At 30.9% G+C, this 22,959-nt stretch overlaps 1 protein-coding gene across 9 annotated transcripts in view; it reads right to left on the bottom strand.

Moving 5' to 3' along the window:
- LOC118193729 (uncharacterized) overlaps nt 1-22,959 on the bottom strand; it is a 209,490-nt gene that overhangs the window by 25,233 nt on the left and 161,298 nt on the right. For 6 of the 9 annotated variants that reach the window (XM_085818509.1, XM_085818507.1, XM_085818511.1 and 3 more), the window contains 6 exons: nt 22,601-22,801; nt 22,234-22,356; nt 21,910-21,975; nt 21,749-21,763; nt 14,385-14,495; nt 6,652-6,824 (listed from right to left, as the gene is read on the bottom strand). In XM_085818509.1, the coding sequence (XP_085674635.1) occupies nt 6,652-6,824; nt 14,385-14,495; nt 21,749-21,763; nt 21,910-21,975; nt 22,234-22,356; nt 22,601-22,801 (689 nt within the window). Of the gene's footprint in view, nt 1-6,651; nt 6,825-14,247; nt 14,276-14,384; nt 14,496-21,748; nt 21,764-21,909; nt 21,976-22,233; nt 22,357-22,600; nt 22,802-22,959 lie in introns of those variants that run through there. The other 3 variants (XM_085818513.1, XM_035364855.2, XM_085818508.1) reach the window with 3 other exon arrangements.

Here is a 22,959-nt window from a genome sequence, read left to right as displayed (position 1 = left end):
ATTAAAAGATTTTTGACATTCTTGAGTGGAGCCAGAGAATAACTACATTTAAACTGGAAATTTTCCAAACAGCATTGTGCCATTTACTTGAAACAGGAATTATAATTAATGGAAAACTAATAAAAAATACAAATGTCTTAAGGAAGTGCAAAGATGTTGAAACTGCTTTGCTAGAACCGTTTCAAGCTATAAAATTATAAAATGTTTCTATTTCAGTTACCAGTTGTGAGTCAGACTTGTGAGATGGCTCACAAGTTGGAGAAAGGGAAATCCATTCTCCATTAGAAACTGCATGGTGAGAAGGAAGAGGCAGACCATCATGCAGATGATATTTGGATAAAAGACATTTTGCTTGACATTTCACTTACTTTAATGAATATATCCCAAATTTATAATACAGACAAAATTGGACTGTGTTACAGAATACCAACAGAATAAATATTGTATTTGAAAGTGAAAGAGTAGCTGGTTTAAGAAACTGAAGGAAAGAGTTACTGAGCTTATTTAATATACAATATATATGTCATGAAGACAGTACTGGCTATTGGTAAAAGCAGAAAACCTCATGGTTTGAAAGGAGTCGAGAATTGAATTCAGATTTTATCACTGCAACAAAGAATCCGTGGCTATCAAGAGGTAATATTTCTACTGATTTTCTTTTGAAAGGAACAATGAACAGAAAAGTGGGAAAAAAAAAACACTTCACTAATGAGATAACTGGACAGCACATATACCCGATTTCTTTTTGAAAAACAGGAGTGTCACTTCCTGCAAATACAACTTCTAACAATAAGCCTTTAAAGCAGGGCATTATCAAAGCTTTCAAATGTCATTACAGAAATGTGTGTCAGGAAATGATGATCAGAATTGAATTTTATTGAAAATGCAAGCACTTTGAAGAAGATAAGTCGACAGCTCTGCTAGAGGCCATGCAAATTACAGTGAATGCAGTGTGTTAATCTCTTAAAATCAATTAGAAACTGTTTTCGAACATGTGACTTTTATGTAGAAAAAGCCTCAGAGAAATTGCAAACTGTAACTAATGTTTGAGACATCACTGAGGGAAGTTAATATGTGCTAATTTGCAAAAATATTGACACAGCTTGTGTAAAAACTGACTATGAAAGTGTTTGTACAACTGCAGAAAATGACAGCAAAAGTGATGATATGCTAACATCAATTTAATCTAGAAAAGCATTGCAAATTCTAAGAAAAACTCTTCAACTGAGCAAATTAACAAAACTGAGAATAAAATCTGAAAAACTGTTTTTGAGCAATATGAAACAAGCACGCATAGAATAACTAATTGTTTCTAAGAGATTAAATTTAATCAAGAAATTATTATACGAAATATAATTAGAAAATATTATTATAAAAAATTAATTTCAAAATTATGTAAATAGTTTAATTTCAGAAGTAATTAATTATTGTTTTAGAATTAATTATTAAATTTGTTGTCATTTTATTTGAAAAGTCTAAATCAGTTATAATTTGCAATCACATGTAGTAATCTATTACACTCAGCTGCTTAATAAACTGAAATACGTTTGCAAAGAAAGCGATTTTAAGAAGCAACAGACACTGTATCGTAAAAATTTAATAAGTTATTCTCAATCATGACTGTATATACATATTTGAGTTTTAAATACTAAATCTCAGAACTTTTCAATTATATCATAATATGTTTTTTCATGAAAATCTGTTCAGAGCTTCATGTAAAGTATCTCTTCTAGTTCATCAATTTTAGCCATAAGCATATATGCTCTTCTCATTCATATTAATTAGTCCTAAATATTAAAACTGAAAAAGCTTTGAATTATATTTTAATATTGTTTCTCATTAAAAACTCAGGGCTTTAAATAACATACCACTTCTGTTTGTCCAATTTTACACAAAATATAATCAATTCTTTATATAAACACAGAATGCTTAAAATGGGAAACAGAAATTTTTGGAAATTTGATATTAGAATTAACACAGATGAAAAAATCGTCACACATTTACAAACAGACAAACCTTATTGCAAAATAGTGTTGCATGTGTATGGGTTTATAATAGATTGAATTACACAGAACTGATGATAGCTTTAAAAATTTTATTTTACCCAAAACATTTCTTAATTCTGGAACTTTCTACAAAAATTTGTTTGTACAGTTCTTCACAGTATCTCAGAAAACAATCCATAATTACATTTTGAACTGCTAATAATATTAAACACAAAGTGCACCTAAAAGATGAAGCTCTCATGGATATCTCAGTACAGTACACACTCCGTAATCTGGACTCTTCGGGACTTCGGCGATTTCGGATTAGAGGTTTTTCTGGATTATAGATCATTAATTTAAATCTGCTAAGATGGCATGCAGAAATTATACAATTAAAAATATGAAACCATAGTTTATGAAATAAAGAGCAATTATGATCTAAAGGGTATCAAAATTTGCAAAAAAAAAAAAAAAGCTTAATATTTATTTGTTTACTTTATTAAACATTCATCACTTTGTGATGATCATCACTTTTAGCATAACCCCTTTTTCTGTTAGTCATTGCAAGTGGGGTGTCGGAATCCACAAAATATTCAAAAAGTTCCTTTTTCTTTATGCTTATGTCATATACAGTTGACTTTCCAATGCCATATTCCTCGCGGATATGCATAAAATTTTGAGACTTTATACATTTTTTGCAGCAATTCCACTTTTTGTTTGATGGACATCAAAACATGCTTTTGCTTTGTAGATCCTTTGACAGCTCCAGAATTTGAAACTCTTTTTGACATAATCGAAAGTTCAAGCTTACTTTTTATAAAATTGCTCTAACAGTCTGCAAAAAATAATAAGCCGGATCCAATTAGAAGATTAAGGAATAGCGCAATCTGCAACATTAACTGAAATACCTTAGATAATTTTAGCCTAGCTTATACCTAATGTGACCAGACATTCCATTTTAAACAGGACTGTCCCTTTTTACAATTACGAGTCCTGATGTCCCCGAAATGGAATGTGGGATGCAAAATTCTCCCATTTTCAGAAACCACGCAAAAATTTGAGTAGCAGATGGCCGGCCACCAACCTGCACGCCGCCGCAATGTGACGCCTAAACCAACCGGACGCGAGCTAGTGGTGTGCAAGAGCGAGACCGCGTCGTCGGCAACGCATTGATAGCCGAGAGTGGCCAAGACATCATATCGCTCGTGTTTTGTTGACTTATTGTTTGACAAACTTTTCATTTGCATACTTCTCGCTATTTGTTTTGTTTTTGTTTGATGCTCGTGTAGTAAATAATTTAAATTTCTTTTGCTTAGGAATCACAAGTTAAAATGCCGAAACGTAAGTGTTCGTTCAATGTTAGCTTACAAGAAAAATATCCGTTTTTCAAACCAATAAATACTCCATCAGATGTCAGATGTGAAAAGTGTCGTACAGAATTTAGTGTTTCTCACAGTGGTGGCGGCGATATCGAACAGCATTTAAAGTCTGACAAACATAAAAATGCCGATCGTGCCGCCTCTTCGAGTTCTTCATTGTTAAACTTTTTCAAGAAATCGGACGTGCCAACTTTTTGAAGGACTTGGATGTTGCTGCAGCGGAAGGTGTCTGGGATTATCACACGATACAAGAAAACCACAGTTTTCGTTCTAATGATTGTGCAGCAAAATTGACTCAATCATGTTTAGATCCCAAATTTACATGCACACGTACGAAATCAGAAGCTATTGCAGTAAATGTTTTGACTGCCTACAGCAATGAAAGAATTAAAAAATGACCTTGATAAGTGCAATTGTATTACAATACTAAATGATGACTCATGGTCAGACTGTATGAGCAGTGGACTTGCTTTCTTACCAAAATGATGCATCAAACCACGGTAACAAGAAAATATACCCCATTGTAGTGCACTTTTTTCATCCTTACATAGGTGTGCAAGTAAAAATTTTACACTTCTAAGACCAACCTGGTGAAACTTCTGACATCATTGTCAATTATTTAAACCAAGTGTTGACAGATAATAATTTGACAGCAAAAATCACAGCATTTTGTGGGGACAATGCCAACGTCAATTTCGGAGATGCAGTTAGCCGAGGAACTAACAATGTATTAACGAAATTACAATCATCTCTGAAAAAAGAATTAATAGGTATTGGATATGGAGCCCATGTAATTCACAATGCAATAAAATCTGCTGCAGATGGGCTACCCGTAGATTACGAAAGCATTATTGTGAAGATATATTCATTTTTTTATATTTATACAATTCGAGTTGAAGCTCTAAAGTAGTTTTGTGGCAAAACTGAAACGGAATATCAACAAATGCTCGGCTATAGCAAAACCAGATGACTTGATCTTATGCCTGCTTTGGAGAAGGTTTTAAAAATGTATCAGCCGTTGGAAAGCTACTTTTTGAGTATTGAAAAACGTCCCTTACTCAAAACACCTAACGTGAAAACTTTTTTGAAGATCCCACATCCAAATTGTAGTTTTATTTTTTACACGCTCAGTCAGCAAGTTTTTATCAAGCTGTCTTAAAACTTGAAGGTCAGACTGTATGGGCAATTGAAGCTGGAAAAGAAATCAATCAACTAAAAGACAATTTAACTCAGAAACAGACCAAACAGTTTCTTCCATTTATCGTCCATCAATTAATGTTAAAATTGAAAGATAGTGGTACTGATATCGAAGAAGAATTTGTGAAAAGAACGGCTACAGAATTTTATAAAACAAGCCGTGAATATCTGGAGCAGTGGACTTGCTTTCTTACCAAAGAAATGGAGATATTTTATTGGACAGATTTAAAAAAGGTCCCCACATGGGAAGACATTTAAAAATCTCTGGATGTAATTGAAAAGCAATATATTGACTGTAATAAAGATACTGAAGTTTTGATGAATTTTCATTAATTTCTAATAACATTACATCGCAAAAAATAACGGAATGGAATAATTTAAATGTTTCCATAGAAACCCATTGGGTGGAAGTATTCAAACACATTCGTGCCAACAATCTTCAGCATGAAAACTTTTCTATTATAATTGAACATATTTTATGTTTGCCTGCTACAAATGCTCCAGTAGAAAGAGTATTTTCTATTATGAACAAATTGTGTACATCTGAGAAAACCCAGTTACAAATTTCAGTTCTAAAGGTGATGTTGATAATTAAGGTGAATATAAAAAAAAGTGCCAAGAGTTTTATTCTTACTTGAAATCGTCACCAGCTATATTAAAACAAATTTGTTCTTCTGATAAAAATAACTAAATATTTTGGGTACCTATATTTTGTGATTCGTAACTTTTAAGCCAACTAACTTTTTCTGAATGAATAATTTTAAAAAAGTGTTGTTTTTTTCATTGACTACCTATGAATTGACCTAAATAAACCAATGTCACGTTTTGAGTCAAAAAATAAATGGTAACGTTACTTATACTGTTCGTTATACATTAAGAACGTGCATGCGTAAACGCATTATGTGCATGCATAAACGAATTTGCACATAAAGTTTGTAGCTTTGAGGTCCAGATTATAGATCATTCTGGATTAGAGACTTTGTACTGTCCTCTAAATGCAGCTTTGAACTAACAACTCCTGAGAAACTGATGCTCCCTCGGTCTTACTTAGCTATTCTTCAGCCACCGAAAAGATTTATAATACTTTCAATTTCTTGAAATTACTGGAAACTATAAAGAGCCAGATACAGTTACAGTTACACAGAGGATCAATAACACTTATATGGGAACTGGACCAAATTAGCATTAAGTTTGTCAAATTTTGACCATTTCTCGCCAAATTCGGCGACAAGATTCAGCTAAAGCCATCACCAGCCTAGCAATATTTCACTAATTTAGCGAAATAGCCTTTTAATCCATAGACTTGTTCCTATATTCTTACTTTTCTAGCAAAGCTTCGCTGTTGTCGGGAAAGCCCCGCTTTGTATTTTCGTGTTACATTACACAGACCCATAAAAATACTATTTCACATATAATTTGCTCAAAATTATTTAAATATGTACAAAAATCGTATCAACAGTAAATACATATTGTGAGGATCCTAATTCAAGTTTTCTCAATGAAAACTCATTACTGAATTTTTGAGCCAAAAACATAACCTCTCTTTTGTATGCATATAGGTTGGGGGAGATAAATTTGTTTTTGAAATATAACCAATAAAATCCAGTTTTGAAACATATCAAATTGGTGATGAACAATTAATTATTTGCAATAATAGCTTTAAATGTAAAAGACCATAGTCCAGGGTAGGTGGGTAAACATAAGCAATATCAAAAGCTGGCAATCATTAAAATAAAGTCATTCTGTCAATTTTACCATATTATAAAGGAATTTCTCATTTTGATCTTTTACTAACTAACAAAATGATTAACTCCAGTGTGTGTTCCAATGTACAATAAACAAATCTGAAAAATGCTTTGTAACAGAAATGTGTAGTAATGGTAAATCACAAAAGTATTGTATTTCATAACGAAAATGCTAGGCACAAGATCCAGTTATGTTAATTGCATAAGGCACAGCAGAAATAATAACATGTTTATTACATGATACAAACACTTTCCTTACAAGGAAATGAGAAACATATAATAATAAAAACATTTTATCTATTTAATAAAAAAAAACGAATGTTAATGTAAGAGAAACAAATATACCTTATATCATCAAAGTCTTGTGTAATTTTTTCAGTACTGTAAGCTTTAAACATTTTCTCCAGTTCTTGCAACTTTCTAACCACAGTCTCAAGTTGAATATTAAATTCCTCATAACTTATTTTTTTGTCTATCTTTTCACTGAGAATTTTGTTTGAATTTTCTAATTTGCTTTCCTAATAAAAACAAATAATTAACTATTATCCATGAGTCAGATAAAAGAAAAGTTAATGCTCTTCAATGCATGCACTGATTACTGTCACAGTTAATAATTAATCCTTCATTAATTCAGTAAGATAACAATACACCAGTGACATCAATTACTATACCAATAAGCCAAAATGTTTACAATGGGAAAAAGCTTTTGAAAATAAGAGAAATGCATAACAATACATTAATACACACACACACAAAAGAAAAAAAAAAAATCACAGAGCAAAATTCAGATTGATTATAATTTGCATAGCATGGCTTCAATACAGTACTTTTGATTTCAGTTACCTGTGGTTTATTTAGGATAGCCATTTCAAACTCAGTACCTCAATAGTCATCATTTTAAATAGAGCAGATTACAAGAGGGGAAGCCAAATGATGTTTATAAAAAGTGAGTAAAATCCTGCCTAATATTGCAGTTTTTTTAACAGAACAAACAATAAGAAAATACCAGTAGTAGATAGATATCTAATGTTTATTTTCTGGCAGCTGGCATTTCCCACCTCCTGCAACAAGCTTTCAAATATCTGGAACACATCGCTTGCTCTAGCTCATTTTAGAAATCAAATGTTAACACCTGTTAACTTGATCTTATTGTGGACTTGTTCTCTTTCATAAGTGAGAAAGTTGTTCACACTAATAGGTACTAAGGAACATAGAAATTATGCACAAAATTTGTGACTTTTTGGAAACCATACAATCAGGTATTCTTATAATTCCAGAATACTCATTTCTATGAATTGTTGCTTTACAGTTCAGTTCAGTTTACAGTTCAGTTTGAATTTCTGTTAATAGCGCCTGTAAATAAGTGCACTTTGTCAGTGTTGGTTAAGGAATTATTTTTTTAAGCATATCATCTCAAGAGTTCTTTTTGATGCCTGACTTTGTATACCACATTTATTCACAAATTTCTCCTTCTCACACTCTTCCATTATTTTTTATTTCATCATGTGATTTATGGTAACAGTGTAAAATGCGTGCAAAAATGGAAAAATTGGTACTTTTCCATTTCGCCAAGCAGATTTTATTGGCGACAATATACAGTATACACATAAAAAATGTTAACAAATGTTAATTGTACGAACTTTTTATTTTGAAGGCATAAACATTTTAATAGCATTTAAAATTCTGTAAAAAGCCAATAAGTAAAGACAATATAATAGGTACTAAGGAACATAGAAATTATGCACAAAATTTGTGACTTTTTGGAAACCATACAATCAGGTATTCTTATAATTCCAGAATACTCATTTCTATGAATTGTTGCTTTACAGTTCAGTTCAGTTTACAGTTCAGTTTGAATTTCTGTTAATAGCGCCTGTAAATAAGTGCACTTTGTCAGTGTTGGTTAAGGAATTATTTTTTTAAACATATCATCTCAAGAGTTCTTTTTGATGCCTGACTTTGTATACCACATTTATTCACAAATTTCTCCTTCTCACACTCTTCCATTATTTTTTATTTCATCATGTGATTTATGGTAACAGTGTAAAATGCGTGCAAAAATGGAAAAATTGGTACTTTTCCATTTCGCCAAGCAGATTTTATTGGCGACAATATACAGTATACACATAAAAAATGTTAACAAATGTTAATTGTACGAACTTTTTATTTTGAAGGCATAAACATTTTAATAGCATTTAAAATTCCGTAAAAAGCCAATAAGTAAAGACAATAAATTTGTAAAAAGACACTAAATTAAGAATTTACTATATTTTCATGGTTCAACATCCTGATTTGCGGGTTCATATCATGTGATTCCAAGTGATCTCATGTCACGTTTACTACGCTGCGAAATTTAATTCTTTCAGTAATTATCTACATTAATTTCAAATTAAATCTTAATTTGGAATACAAGTTTAATGCCAATTTGTATGATTAACTTACTCAGTCCGAAGCTATGTAAAACCGCAGTGCTTTACTTCGCTAGTGCATTCTCATTAGAATTGATGAATTTAACCCTTGACTTTGCCTTTTTTTATATTTTTGCTCCCGGGTGAGTGATGTGATTGCATCCTAATTGACTTAATTACCGCGAATAACCTTATGGCATAAAATTGAACTATCTAGTAAAATTTATATGCAATTGTATGCCAGTATTGAAATAAACAATCAATCTGATACGGCTGCGACTTGTTTTGAAAATGAGGCGTAAAAGGTTACCAGCAAGGATATTCCGTTTGGCATTAGTTGTACCATTATTGAAGACTTTATCACCTGCGCCGGCAGAACGGAAAAGTACCGAAAAATATTTCGTGCAAGTAAAAAGAATAATATTAAAATTGATTAGTCCTTTAAAACAGCGGTTGTCAACCCTTAAAACTTCATGGACCGCTACATATATAATTTTTATATTTGGTGGACCACTAACATGAATTACAAAGAAAATGTAAATACATTTATACAATAATAATCAGCAAACTACACATTTTGCTCGCATTGAAAAATTGCATGAAAAGGCAAGCAAAAAGTAATATCAATAAACTGATAGTGATATGCCACCAATTTTTAATTATTGTAAACATAATAGTGAAATTTATCAATGTTACAATGTTCTAAAAAATTGTCGAAAAATTCCCAGATCTCAGAATTAAAAATTTTCTATAGAAACTCATATTAAAATTGCCAAGATGTTGATAAGACGACAAATTTAGAGCAATTTAATAAAAGAATTCACATCCCGAAAAGCTGTTTAAGAGCTCTTCACTAGAAAAAATGAAATAATTTCGAAATGCTTATTTTTCACTTCTTGCTCAGTTCTATCCCACCATTTATATTAGTAATAGGAACAAATTATAACCCATGAATCCATTCACCCATTCAAAAAATAACGATATTTGTCAGCAAATTGCCAAAAATATTTCTCCAAAATGCTAATTCACACTCAAAAAGGCAGTCATAAAAATAGGCAGAAATTTCAGATGATCAAAATTAAGGACCTTCTGCCAATTTTGGCCAAAATTAAGGACTTTTAAGTACCAAAAATCGATTCCAAAAAATTTATGGACTCTTAAGGACCGTACGAACCTGTGTTTTATTTCATTATATGTACCTATATTACATTAATATCACTTCATATATCGTATTATTATTATTTATAGTAATGTCCTCTGGGACCATTTATTATGCTTAGTGAAATCTATAGTCAAAACACCTTTCAGAAAAAAGCACAAATGAATTCAATTCTCAATTAAGATCCCTCTAAATAGGCAGCACAGAGGACCAGAGTTCAGTCACCTTCCTCTTTCGTATCTTAAGTAAAATGAGAAGGCCGATCTTTTAAGGCAGGGTTTCTTAAACTGTGAGTCGTGGGATCTGCAGCAGGGGGTCACCAAAAATTTTAGCTGTTTTGATATTTCCTTAACTTATTACAACAATTTTACAATTACCAAATATTTTTACACAGTGTATCTGAAAATAGATAAAGAAAGATAAGACAATACAGACAAAGAAAAAATGAAAACGTTTCGATGCATTCTTTTTATAATATAAACGTTCATTTACCTTGCTTTGCATGTGATGCTGTTATTTCATCAGGTACTTATTTAAAATTTTCACATTGTTCTATGTCTTAAAATTAGAAATTAAAGTTAATGACCTAAAACTGCAATAGTATATTACAGTGCAAGTGAAAAAAATTGACAGTTTCACTCTGTGTGTGTGTGTTGGTTTTGCACAAAACATTTGGGGCCCCACAAAATTTTTGTAAATATTATGGGGTCCTGGGGGGTCACAAAAAATCTCAGCGATAAAAAGGAGTCATGACTGAAAGAGGTTTAAGAAACCCTGTTTTAGTGCGATGGTTTAGGCCAGCAAGCCTTTCTGAAAGTATGGAACTCCTAAAATAGGGCCCAAAGATTGTATGTACCTAGAATGATCTCTTTCTGCCTAGTATGGAGCTTATAGATATCTCACAATTATCTTTATTTTCAGGAACTAGAATGGTTATAGCTCTGCTTGTACATGTAAATCATGCCAATTTTCAAACATATTACCAACTATTACATTTATAAAATTTTTTACACATTATTTAAACCCTTTCTGGCAAGCTACCTTTTAAAGTAGGAATTTTGATTTAAAAAAAGTAGGCAGTTTAATTAGGCTTAGAGAAGTACACAAGTACAATTTTGTAAAGATAGCACTTACCGTTTTAATTCTGTGGGTGTGCCCAGAGCAGACACACTGATTGAATAGAGCTTCGAAAAGAGTGCTGAAACGAGCATTGCTGGGAAGCGCGTAAAAGAGTAAGGGATTTTGCTTACGATTAAAAAACACTAGATTCTAATTATCATAGCAGATTTAGCATTATCCAGGGTGTGCTACGGGGAGATCTGCTACTCTACACTCTCCTAAAAAGCTCATTTTTGGTTATATGATGATTACATGTTTATGAATAGAAAAAAAAGTAACTTGGGTATATGATATTTACATCACAAACATTTCATATTTACATTTTAGTCTATCTTTTTCATTGTGGTGCTTTTTGAACAAAGTGCCACCACCTTTGAAAAAGCATAACCCAATATTGCATGTTTTGCATATGTGCTGGGATCTGTATCAGATTCACTATCTGAAAGCAATTCGTGTACCACTTTCAGTGCTCTAGAAATGGTCAGCCCTCTCTGATCCGTTTGGAAAACAATTAAAAATCCGAAAAAATAAACTAATATTATATCTACAATTTGAAATTATAAACTGTAAAATAAAAATATGTCTACCTTTCAAAACTATTAAACATAGTGCTAAGAAAACTTCTTTGAACCAAAGCGAAAGATAAAAAGAGAACTGCTCTAGTGAAAAACCAAACAGCTAACTGATAAAATTATCCCTGACCTTCAGAAAATCACCCCAACAATTTCTTAGTTGATAACCAAACCTCCTCTCCCCCTCCCCCCCCCAAAAAAAGGAAAAGAAGAAAGAGAAAAACAGGAAATGAAACACAGATGTGAACTCACCTTTCTATGTTAATAAGTTAACCGATGAGCTGCAGAGAAACAAAGATACAGCTGCCTCTCAGTGAGCCCAGTCTGCGAACACCTCGGTTCGCCATTCGATTTTAAGACAGATTTCAAGGTAAAGATTTCAAACTAATGTAGAATAAGGAGATTAGCATACAGCCAAAAAAAAACATAAAAATTTCCTTTCAAACAGTATACAAATAGTTTTTACTGTATAAACACTTTTATACAGTAAAACAAATCTGGAAGATTTCGTTGAAAAATGAGGGTCTTAAAAAACTAAACATGGCTAAAATATACGGACTGGTTTGTGTTGAGCTCTCAAAAAGACTATAAGACTATAAATAAAGAAGGTTCAGAGTAACCTATAGTAACCTTCAAATCCTTTTTCATTCAATTTTTCTGTGCGTACAGAAGGAAATTTTTAGGTGTGCCACAAAGGGTTAAATGCTTTTCATGCTTGGAATAGCTAAACATTTCTAGCCATAATTCTACCCCCAACTCCCTTATTTAACAATTTACTTATGTTCCTGATTAGTCCTATATTTATAAATTAAAACCGATGTTTCATATTGTTATGGATTTTGTATATATGTAAAAAATTCTGATAAAATTATTAAAAAAATTGTAATATCTCTTGCATAATGTAACATGAAAGGCTTCAAGAGTGCAAAGTATACTGGAAAAAAAAGGGTTACAGGGATATGTCCATTTAACATTGAGATAAATGGCTATCTTGTCACCAAGCTGGCAATGGTTTTGGCAACTAATTTTTGGTTGTCAAATTTAAAAAGATCATGAAATCAGTAAATTTTGTTTGCAAAACAATAAATCACAAAATTTCCAAAAATTTGGAAAGATCGAGAAATTGCTAAACTTTTGGTGATATTTAGGTCCTATACCTATGTAGCTGTAACTGGGCCGATCCTTACGTAACTGTAACTATATCCAGAGCTATGTAAATGCGATTGTATGCCTTTCAGGAATTTTATGAAATCAAAGGTGCTGAAAATCTCTTGCCGCATAGGGCGACCAGAGAAAGCATCAGTTCAGAGTTTTGAGAGCACTAAGAGATCATTGCATGAGCTTAGGCATTTGAAGCTTTTTATATTACACCGTGCTTAACGTTCTTAGTGGTTTGAAATGGTAACTACTGCTTGTATTCTGTCATACTGAAAAGAGCTGTATGAGTACTTTTATGAAACGTTGCAGAACCGTAAAGTGTTTCTTTTGGGAAAATAAATTTTATCATGCTATCATCGGTTCTGTATGCATTCAATCCATTATGAACTTGTGCATGTAACAATGTAAATCTAAGCTCTGAAATATATATTTTGGTTTGAGGGTTTTATGAGAATCACATTTTAGATACTCTTTTTTGATATCTTGAGGGAGATCTAAATTGTCTCTTTTTATTGTTTTTTTCTCTCTTAAGAAAATTCTTTCTTATTACAATCTTTTATAAGTTCACTAGCTGCTACATGCTCCCCCCCCCCGAAAAAAATGCATCACATATTTAAAAATTTACAATGAAATAAGCAATATCCCTTGATAAAAAAATTAAATACCCTAATAAATAAATTAACCCACTTCCCATTGCAAACCAAAGCAATGTATGAAAAATTGTTGCCAAAACCCCATTTCTAAAAAAATGAAACTATCATCAGAAAGCAATAACCAATCAAAATTGTGCTTTGTGGATAACATAATTCACAATATACAAACCTCTTTGCCATTAGCTAATAAAGAGAAAGAAAAAGGAGATTATTTTTGTTGTGCCTTGCAAGACACATACGTGTCAGAATAAGAAGATTGCGATGTGTGTGTTGCATGTCCAAAAATCAAAAGAAAATAAGCAGCATGAAATAAGCAATATCCTTAATACAAATCTTGATTATCCTACCAAATAAATTAAATAACTTCACATTGAAAAAAAACCCACATGCTAAATTTTTCAGTATCTTAAAAACAGTGAAAAAGGCAATAAATATTTTATCTCATAATTTCGACTGTCAGCAGTGAAGTATACAAAGCATCGAATGGAAAACTGCTGCCAAAACCCCATTTCTAAAAGAATGAAACTATTCAAAATGATGCAATTTCATCAATAAAGATAAAATTTAAAAAAATCTGATTCGAATTTTGTAAAAATCGCTTCAAGGTGCACTGGCACTTGTATAGATGCACCAATGTACTAAATTTCGTAGCTCTCCGTCTATTAGCTTATGCGCAGCACAAATGAAAGACACACACAGACAGACTTTTTCTTTTATTATATGTAGAGATTAATATTTTATTCATGATAAATCAACAGTAGATCATTCACAATTTAATACACAGCTTCATTAAAAAAATTAAATATCATGGAAAGAATATGTTTATGGTTTCATGACACTATAAAATGCAAAATAAGATTGGCAAAATTAACCTGTGCAACATTTCCCAGTGATACAGACCTATAAAACATATTATTTAATAAAATACCGTGAAAGCAATTGAATACATTAATATTATATAAAAATCTTAATAAACCTAATACTAGAAAAGAGTATTAAAATATAATACCAATGCTACTAAATCTGTAGATGTTGCCAAACACAACTTCATAATTCTGTCTTCAACAGCTGTTAATTCATTGAAGCTCACTTTTTTATTTACAGCATAAGCTTCAGCTTTCTAGAAAAGCAGATATAGAAAAAAGCATTTATCAGATTTCTACAAGTTTTCTTAAATTTCATATAAAATACCATATTAAATAAAATCCAATGACTTGGAGCTTGAAAATTAAAATACCCATAATAATTACCCAAATAAATAACAAATGCTTAAAGTAAAATATTACGTCCCTTTTTTAATATGTTTCCAACTGCACAATTTGGGGTAGGATTAAAAAAGAATTCTTTTTTCATACCATTTCAAGTTTTCTGTTCCTTGATACTGTATATAATGGTCATGACAATGAAGCTTTATAATCAAGTGCAATGTATAAGGTGGTGATGGTGGTGGTAGAATTAATGGTGCATAACCAGAAAGGTTATATGTGCCAAACACATGGTAGCACAATGTATAAGAAAAACATGTGAAACAACATATCCTGCTATAATACATAATATAGCTAGGGAAGTTATTTGAAGAAGTTTATGAAATATTTAAAAGAAAGTCTCTAAAGGTGTTTATCATCAAGGATATTTAAATCAATTTAAAATGACTTACATAATGAACGATCTTAAAAAAAGAATTCAAAAGATCTGGAAATCTCTTTTAAATTGTGGTTGCATTATTAAATGATATTTAATGCATATCATTAAAACAAAGAAACAGTCCCCCCTCCCCCAATTTTTATACTGGATAGTTTTCTTTGCTACACACACAGAGAAGAATGAAATATACAAGATGATGAAATATGTCACACAACTAGCCCAAGTAGTGAGAAAAGAGTCAGAATATTTTTATTTTCTTTTTAACGGGATAGGTGGTAATGTTACAATTGTTCATCATGATACGGCACATGAATTACCACTATTTTCATGTGCTTGGTTTGAAATGTGAAGTTTTTACTAAGATCAACAGCATAAAGAATTTCTTGTAAAAATGTAGGAAACATTGCAAACAAAAATGAATTCTTATATGATGAAGGATTAACACGTTGACTGCCATGAGGGTCACTGGTGGCTGGCACTCGGCTACAGCGCCGTTGGGGGCCACCCGTGACCGGCGATGCGACCAACAATAAAAATACATAATTAGAGTAAATATCGATACTAATAAATTTTTAAATAACACACTGTTACTATAATGGTTTGAAGAATAACAAATTGCAAAAACTTAAATAATAAGTCGCAAAAATTATCCACAGCGCTTCGGGGGTCACCGGTGACCCCCACCATGAAAAATACATTAAACACATTTATATAACTCATCTCATCTTCCGTAGATAATATTTAAACATAATACACATCGCATAGTAAAAAAAATCATATTAGCCCCATGGGCAAAACACGTAAAATGCGCACGGCACCCAGCGTGCTAATTAAAGCATTTCATACTCCTGTAGCAGAGTAGTGATTCACAATTCTTCCTATGTTTCCCAACTTTACAAAATACTTGATTAATGTTTTTATTTCCTCTATTGTTTGCATATTAGCAAATGTTCAAGAAGGGGGGCAGCAACTCATACTGGGCTACTACTGTAGAGCATCAAATAACTGTAAATTTCATTCCTTTAGTTTTGTAAATGTTGAAATGGTTGTGATACAGTAAAAATAACTCAGATTTATAATTAAATTATTTTTATTTGAAAAATGGTTAAAATGCTTAAACAAGATACATGTTAAGTTTTTAAAACATCGTACTTTGAAATTTTTTTAAAAAGTGAAAGCAGAAATTAAAAAATGAAACATAGTTTGACAATTTCAGTTCTGCCAAGATATTTTAGATTCTGAGAAAGTAATTTTTATTTTTAATAGTATGTACAAAGTCCAAGATCCAGAGCCAAAGGGACTTGAGCAATTTTGGTTTCAGAAATTTCCAGATTTTATATCATCAATTCAAATCTACTAACAGGTAGAAATTACAAAATTTAAAATATGAAATAGTTGTTTATGAAATAATGATTATTAAAATTTACGGGAAAAAAATGTTTGTTTCTCTTATGAAATATTTCTGTCAATCAAATTCTTTTTGTACTTAACAACCTTGTTGTCACTTTCTTCACTATTGATAGCAATGTTTTCTATATTTAAAACATAATACAGACTTCTCCTTAACAATATCACCAAACAGTGCAATATAAGCATGACATCACAATACATTCATAAGAACTGCAGCCTCAATAAGAGAATGGCCAGTGCTTGCCATCATGTTTAAGCTTATATGTAGCAGACCTATGTTACTTTTCTCATCGTCTGCATGTTACATAATATGCATTATCAAATATCGCTAAATGTTTAAAACACGATGCGCACAAGTCAGTGCAAGTTGGTTAGCAGGCAAACCTAAAATATAGAAGTAGGCATAGCAATAATTTGATATTTTAATCTATTTTTTCGAAACACAAAGAGTGCAGATTTAGCTTTTACAGAAATTCAAACTACATTCTTGTAAAAAAAATAATAATGTTTTATTCATTAACATTAAGAGAGAGGTGCTATTAAAGTCACAACAAGGGCTGTCCAAAACCAGGACCCAAGGAAATGAGAAAGAGTTGCTTTGCTTTAGCTTAAAAATGGTTGAATGCATCAGGTCCCTCTCATTAGAAGTCCAAATAAGAACTTCACTTTTGTTTTATGTAATCATGATCTTTAGTAAGACACACTAGATTTTGTAAGGAAATTATTTTATAACCTACTTTTTCTCTGTTAATAATGTTTTTAAAAAAGGATTAAAATATGGGACCAGGGTTCGTACACATTTCTGCACACAGAAATTAAGTACCTTTAAGGACCATTAATGAAAAAAATTAAAGACCTATGAGCAAATGGGAACTGAATAAATTCAATTAAAAATATTATCTATGCCTGAATTTCACTTTTGTAATACCATTCTAGAAATAAAATAGATTCCTACGTAGTTAGCATTATTACTAAACATGAATTAATTAACATAATTATTAATAAGTTTGAGAATAAAATAAACTTTATGTAATTTATCAAGTAGCATTAAATATTTTACATTTATAATAGTTGTACATATTTGAAAAAAGATAAGTGACATTTACGTTTTACTAACAGTTAGCTTTATGTTGATTTTTTTTATGTCTCATTTTGTCACATACTTGGTCAGTCTAGAGGTTTAGTAAAAGCAGGCAGATTTTATGACAAACTGCAAGTTAAAATAAGAAATAAGATCATATTCAGCATGATTCATAACAAAAGATTAAATGTTGTCACCACTGCTGCTTGTCTAGAGAGAGACCTGCTGATTAGAACAAACCTGAAAGGCCTGATGTAGGCACGTTTGGCAAGTGTTGAAAGTCAGTCAGGCTCTGTTTGATGCAGTTAGTGTCGTAGCTTCGTGTAGAGTTCCAGGAGCTGTAACCCAGTTAATATACTTTAAGGTAAGTGAAGCCATGATGGCAGACCAGCGGTGATAAATTGCTTTGTACTATTTTAAGTCTCGCTAGATGAAAAGAATAAGTTTTACTTGAATTTTTACATTTTTGTATTTTATCTTGTGACCACAGTGAGTATTAATAAAAGGCAATAACTCTCTTTAAGTTGTACAGATAATTTTTAAGTAAACAGTTAGTTATCAGTAATTAAATTAGGCAGTTTAATAACCTTAGTCATTATGGATTTACATAGCCACTACTAAATATTATTTTTTAACAATATTTGTTTAAAAAATCCCTATTAAAATCAAAATCTAATAAAAATTTCACAGTTTAAAATACATGTAGTTTATGACATTGATTCTTAAACGATATTAGGACAATTACACATTAAAAGCTACAAAACATTTATGTTTTGTAACTTTTGCAGTTTGACATAAAATCTACCTGCTTTTACTAAACCTCTAGACTGACCAAGTATGTGACAAAATGAGACATAAAAAAAAATCAACATAAAGCTAACTGTTAGTAAAATGTAAATGTCACTTATCTTTTTTCAAATATGTACAACTATTATAAAAGTAAAATATTTAATGCTACTTGATAATATATTGTTACAAAACATTTATGTTTTGTAACAACAACACTCAACAAAATATTTATCCGTCATTTTAATTTGAAGCCTTTCCAGACATTTTGGCTAGTTTATATGGATTTCCTTCCTTTAAGTACCTTTTCTAACAATTAAAAAATTTGTCTCAATACGCAAACCAATGCTCTTGCCAGTTTCTGCGTGCTTTATCTCTTAACTTGTCAACCTCTCCACAATGTACCTATGAGGGTTTACTTCATCTGGTCAGTTAACAGTCCAAAAACCCCCGACAGACATGAAGCATATTATCGCTATGTCTCAAACTTCAATATCAGACAAAGGTTTAAATAAGCCTCTTATTTAAAAAGAACTTAAAACATAAAGGCATGTTCTGATGCTAACAAAATCGATTACAGCTAACAGAGGCATAATTAAACAAGAACAGTCAAATTCAAACTAAAAATGTGGATTAGTGGTCAAAGATTATACAATTTAAATTTAATCTGGCTCAGTAACTCTATCATATGAGGAAATAGAAATGGGAAATTATAGTAAAGGCTGCACATATCTCTGAAGAATAATTTTCTTTATGTATTCAGTTTCTTTCTTTAACACGGTTCCTTTTCATTTTAAATTTTTTGGATTTAATTAAGGGTTTCAGTTATTCTAAAAAATACTAAATACAATTAGAAAGTACAGAAAAGGTGGCTAATTTTATTTCCTTAGTAATATGAACATTCCGAAGAAATATGAGATATGTAAGGCCGGTTACAGAGCTGATGTGGCAGAATTTTAAGAATTTAATGACACCCCAAACAACAAAATCTAGAAATGGCAAAAATTTTAGAAATTAGAGCAAGTATTGAAAGCATTTACAAAGGCACTAGGCAACAGAATTTAGGATCCACAGAGATTGCATCGAGTGGGAAAATGCCTAGTGCCAGTTATGTGTATGGTGCATTAAGACATATTAGATTAATCTTTTAAATTGTAAGTTTTCAATTTCTTTATTAATAAAAAAATCCCTTCCTATAATGCCTGCCCAAGTGATAAGATTAAAAGCATTTTTGATATTTTCCATGCTTGTGTCTAGTGAAAAGTAGAGAAAATAAAGGGAAGATAAACATGTTAAGGTTCTAGTATCAGAAGTAAAACATTCAAATATTATGTTTTCATTGTTCTTCCAGACGTTCTCAGTAAGAAATTCGTTGCAAACTTTCAGTAAAATACATCCATTACATGTTGATACCATGGAGACAGTTTTCATTTTGTCACATATTTCTCAAATCTTCTAGAATCGTAGCTCTATAAATCTTGCCTTCAAATCCTTCTAAACTTTCCAAACTGCAATGTCTAAAATCCTAAAGAAAAATTATCCCTACCAATTCTGTAACAGCAAAAGGCCAGAAATATTTTGGGGAAAAAAAGGGGGAAGGAAAAAGGGTAAAATTAATTTTATAGAGAAAAATTGATGCACATTCTGAGACAATTACATGGGGAAAAATGTTACTATGAAAAAATTAAACAGAAGACATTTTTAATTAATTATACAGTCAAAAGTCGTTAATCCAGACTCGTCGGGACTTCCGCGATTCCGGATTATCGATCATCAGTTTAAATCAGTAAAAATTTACGTATTATGCGCTTGCGACACGCAGAAAGATGGCATGCAGAAATTATAAAATTAAAAATATGAAACTGTAATTTATGAAATAAAGAACAATTATGATCTAAAGGGTATCAAAATTTACAAAAAAAAAAAAAAAAAGCTTCATATTTATTTGTTTACTTTATTAAACATTTCTTTCAATGTAAGTTGTTTAAGTTGCTTTGTTTTACGTGCTAATACTTTCTCTTTAATTCTATATAAACAGACATAATTTCTTGTTCAGTTACAAAGTTCTGCTGTTCAAGTCCTATAATTGGTGTGTCGAGAATACCGACTTTGTCAATCAAAATTTTTTCGTTTTCAATAACCTCTGTGTCACTTTCTTCACTATCGGAAGCTAATTATAATTACGAGGAATTTGATTTAAATCATATCAAAGACGGAAGTACATCGAGATGAAATACTACATTTAGTAAGGTATTATAAGCCAAATAAAATTAAAACATCTGCCTAAAGATAAGGATAGTGCTGACAGATCAACTTCCAATTCATTAGGTGCCGCAAATGAAGAGAAAAAAATTCAACGAAGAGAAAACAGTCTACTGAGGAATTAAGAGTTTCTATCATCTGCAATTCTCTGGATATAGTTTGAGCTGAAATCTGTTGGAAAGAGCCTTGGTTGACAATCGTGTCAGTTGAAGCACAGTAGAGTCCTTTTTCTGCAGTACAAGTCATCAGAGATGCCACCGATCACTCTCTTGGAAAACAGTGCTCAAACTGCAGTTACATCTTCTAGAAAAGAACTGTGGGTTCTGATTCCAGCTTTTTAAAAACCTTTGATATGGCTGCTTTTGAGAACTCAGTGACATTTGCTGTCTTCGAAATTGAAGCCCCTGCTAAACAGGCACCAACAATAAGCCTTTTTTCAAATGGTGAATGATCTGTCGTTTTTCCCATTTTACTTCATTCATCATGAAAAGCACTCTTACACCTTACTTATACTAGCATTCTAACCACATGTAATCCCCGCCACAAAAAAAATTGCATACTTCATTCCTAGGATGCATTCAAATGAAAATCTCAAAGGTTCAATCTATGTCTAATTCATTGGCCAGTGTGTGAATTACTGTGAACTTTCTCTGATCACAGAATACCTAGGTTAAAAAAACTTGAGAAATGCATTTTTATACAAATTATACTTCAAATTCCTTCAGACTGCAAACGGGTCATGATTTCATGGCACATCATCTTAATAAAATTGGCATCTCTCCGTCTAGTATATGCTACATTTGCAATTCAGGCATCATGAATGCAGAGCATCTTATATGCCCAGAACTAGATAAAGAGTCTCAGAAATGTGGTGAGATATGTAAACTATATTGGAATGCCACAGCTTTCATGAACTCCTTGTAAAGACTACATCTGTTATGTTCTTTTTCTTGCTGTTTAAATTTTTAACTTTTTACTTTTGTTTCCATGTTCATTTATTCTGATTCTACTTTATAAATGTTTGTTCTTTTTTATTATTCATCATTGTTCATCTGTGATACTTGAGCTGTTTTATATGTTTGGATTGACATTTCCAATAAAGCCATATGTAACAACATACTTCAAATTCATTCTATATTAAAATAATAAATTTTTAAGTACTAAAAATTTTAACAAAAAATAATATTTACCAATTTCGATCGCCTCTGCAATAAAATCCAGAATAGATTATTAAAGCAATTGTCAGGAATAAAAAATAAAATTCACAATTTATATTTAAATATTAATATTTAAATATTAATTAAATTATTTTATATTTAAATATATGCTATTAAAAGTAAATTCCACTTACTCGAGCAAGCTGATGCTTTATATCCATAATATCCAACAGATGATTTTTAGTTATCCTTTTTAAAGCCTATAGATTTAAAACAAATTAAAATAGTAAAGAATAAATTAAATCTATAAACTATTATATTTATAAACAGGTTTTGTTCTATTTATAAATAAAATAGAAAACATATATCAAGTTATTTTGTGATAAAATCGTCCCACATATGGCATGCATTTTTAAAGGAATATATTAGAATAATTTCACTAACATATAAATTCCACTTCATCTATTGAGTATAATTTTTTTTAATGTACCAAATAAAGTCAACTTTACTTTACTTACATTCATATCATCCTCTATTATTTGAGAGTTTGAGTCTTTAATGTTGAGTCTTTTATTAATAATCTGCATTTGTTTTTCTAAATCATCAACTTTTTTCTTCAAAATGGGAATCTCATTTTCTTTCTGAAAGAAAAGAAAATATAGTTATCAAAGATACCTTAGGTTTTTATAACAATCTCTAAAAAGTTATCAAACAATTATATATTTTCTGAATGAATAGGAAAAAGTTTCATGGTCATGAAAACTTCGCGCTTGTTATCAATTAATGAACAGATAAAGTACTCATAATTAAAGATTTTTAATATTTATTAGTGAATTAAGTAATAAACAAATAAAAAATTTTTTAAAATTATTGCAATAAACTTACATAATTTACATTATCCTGAGAATGCTGCAGGTGTTTCTTAATATAAAGAATAATTTGATGCTTCATTTTCAGTATATATTCTTCAAAAATATCTTTTGATAAAACTGTAGGACTGGGAAGACAAAGAAAATTCTCTTCAGATGAGTCATCGGATGAAGAACGCTCCTCCCGAGTTTTCAAACTTGTAATTTCATCAAATAGCTTAGAGTAAAACAAAATGCATTAATCTCAGGATATTAGCAGTTTTGAATACAGATAGTCTTTGAATAAATAAAATTTAACAGTTTTAAAATCTTAACTGTTTTTGAATGAATAAAAATAATTATAATTAACCATTCATTCAAAATTCTTAATTATGA

This window comes from Stegodyphus dumicola, chromosome 6 (genome assembly GCF_044657685.1).
Source record: "Stegodyphus dumicola isolate Sdum_Otavi_A_Nest chromosome 6, ASM4465768v1".
NCBI classification, from domain to species: domain Eukaryota; kingdom Metazoa; phylum Arthropoda; class Arachnida; order Araneae; family Eresidae; genus Stegodyphus; species Stegodyphus dumicola.
This window is presented reverse-complemented; position numbering and strand designations above follow the sequence as displayed.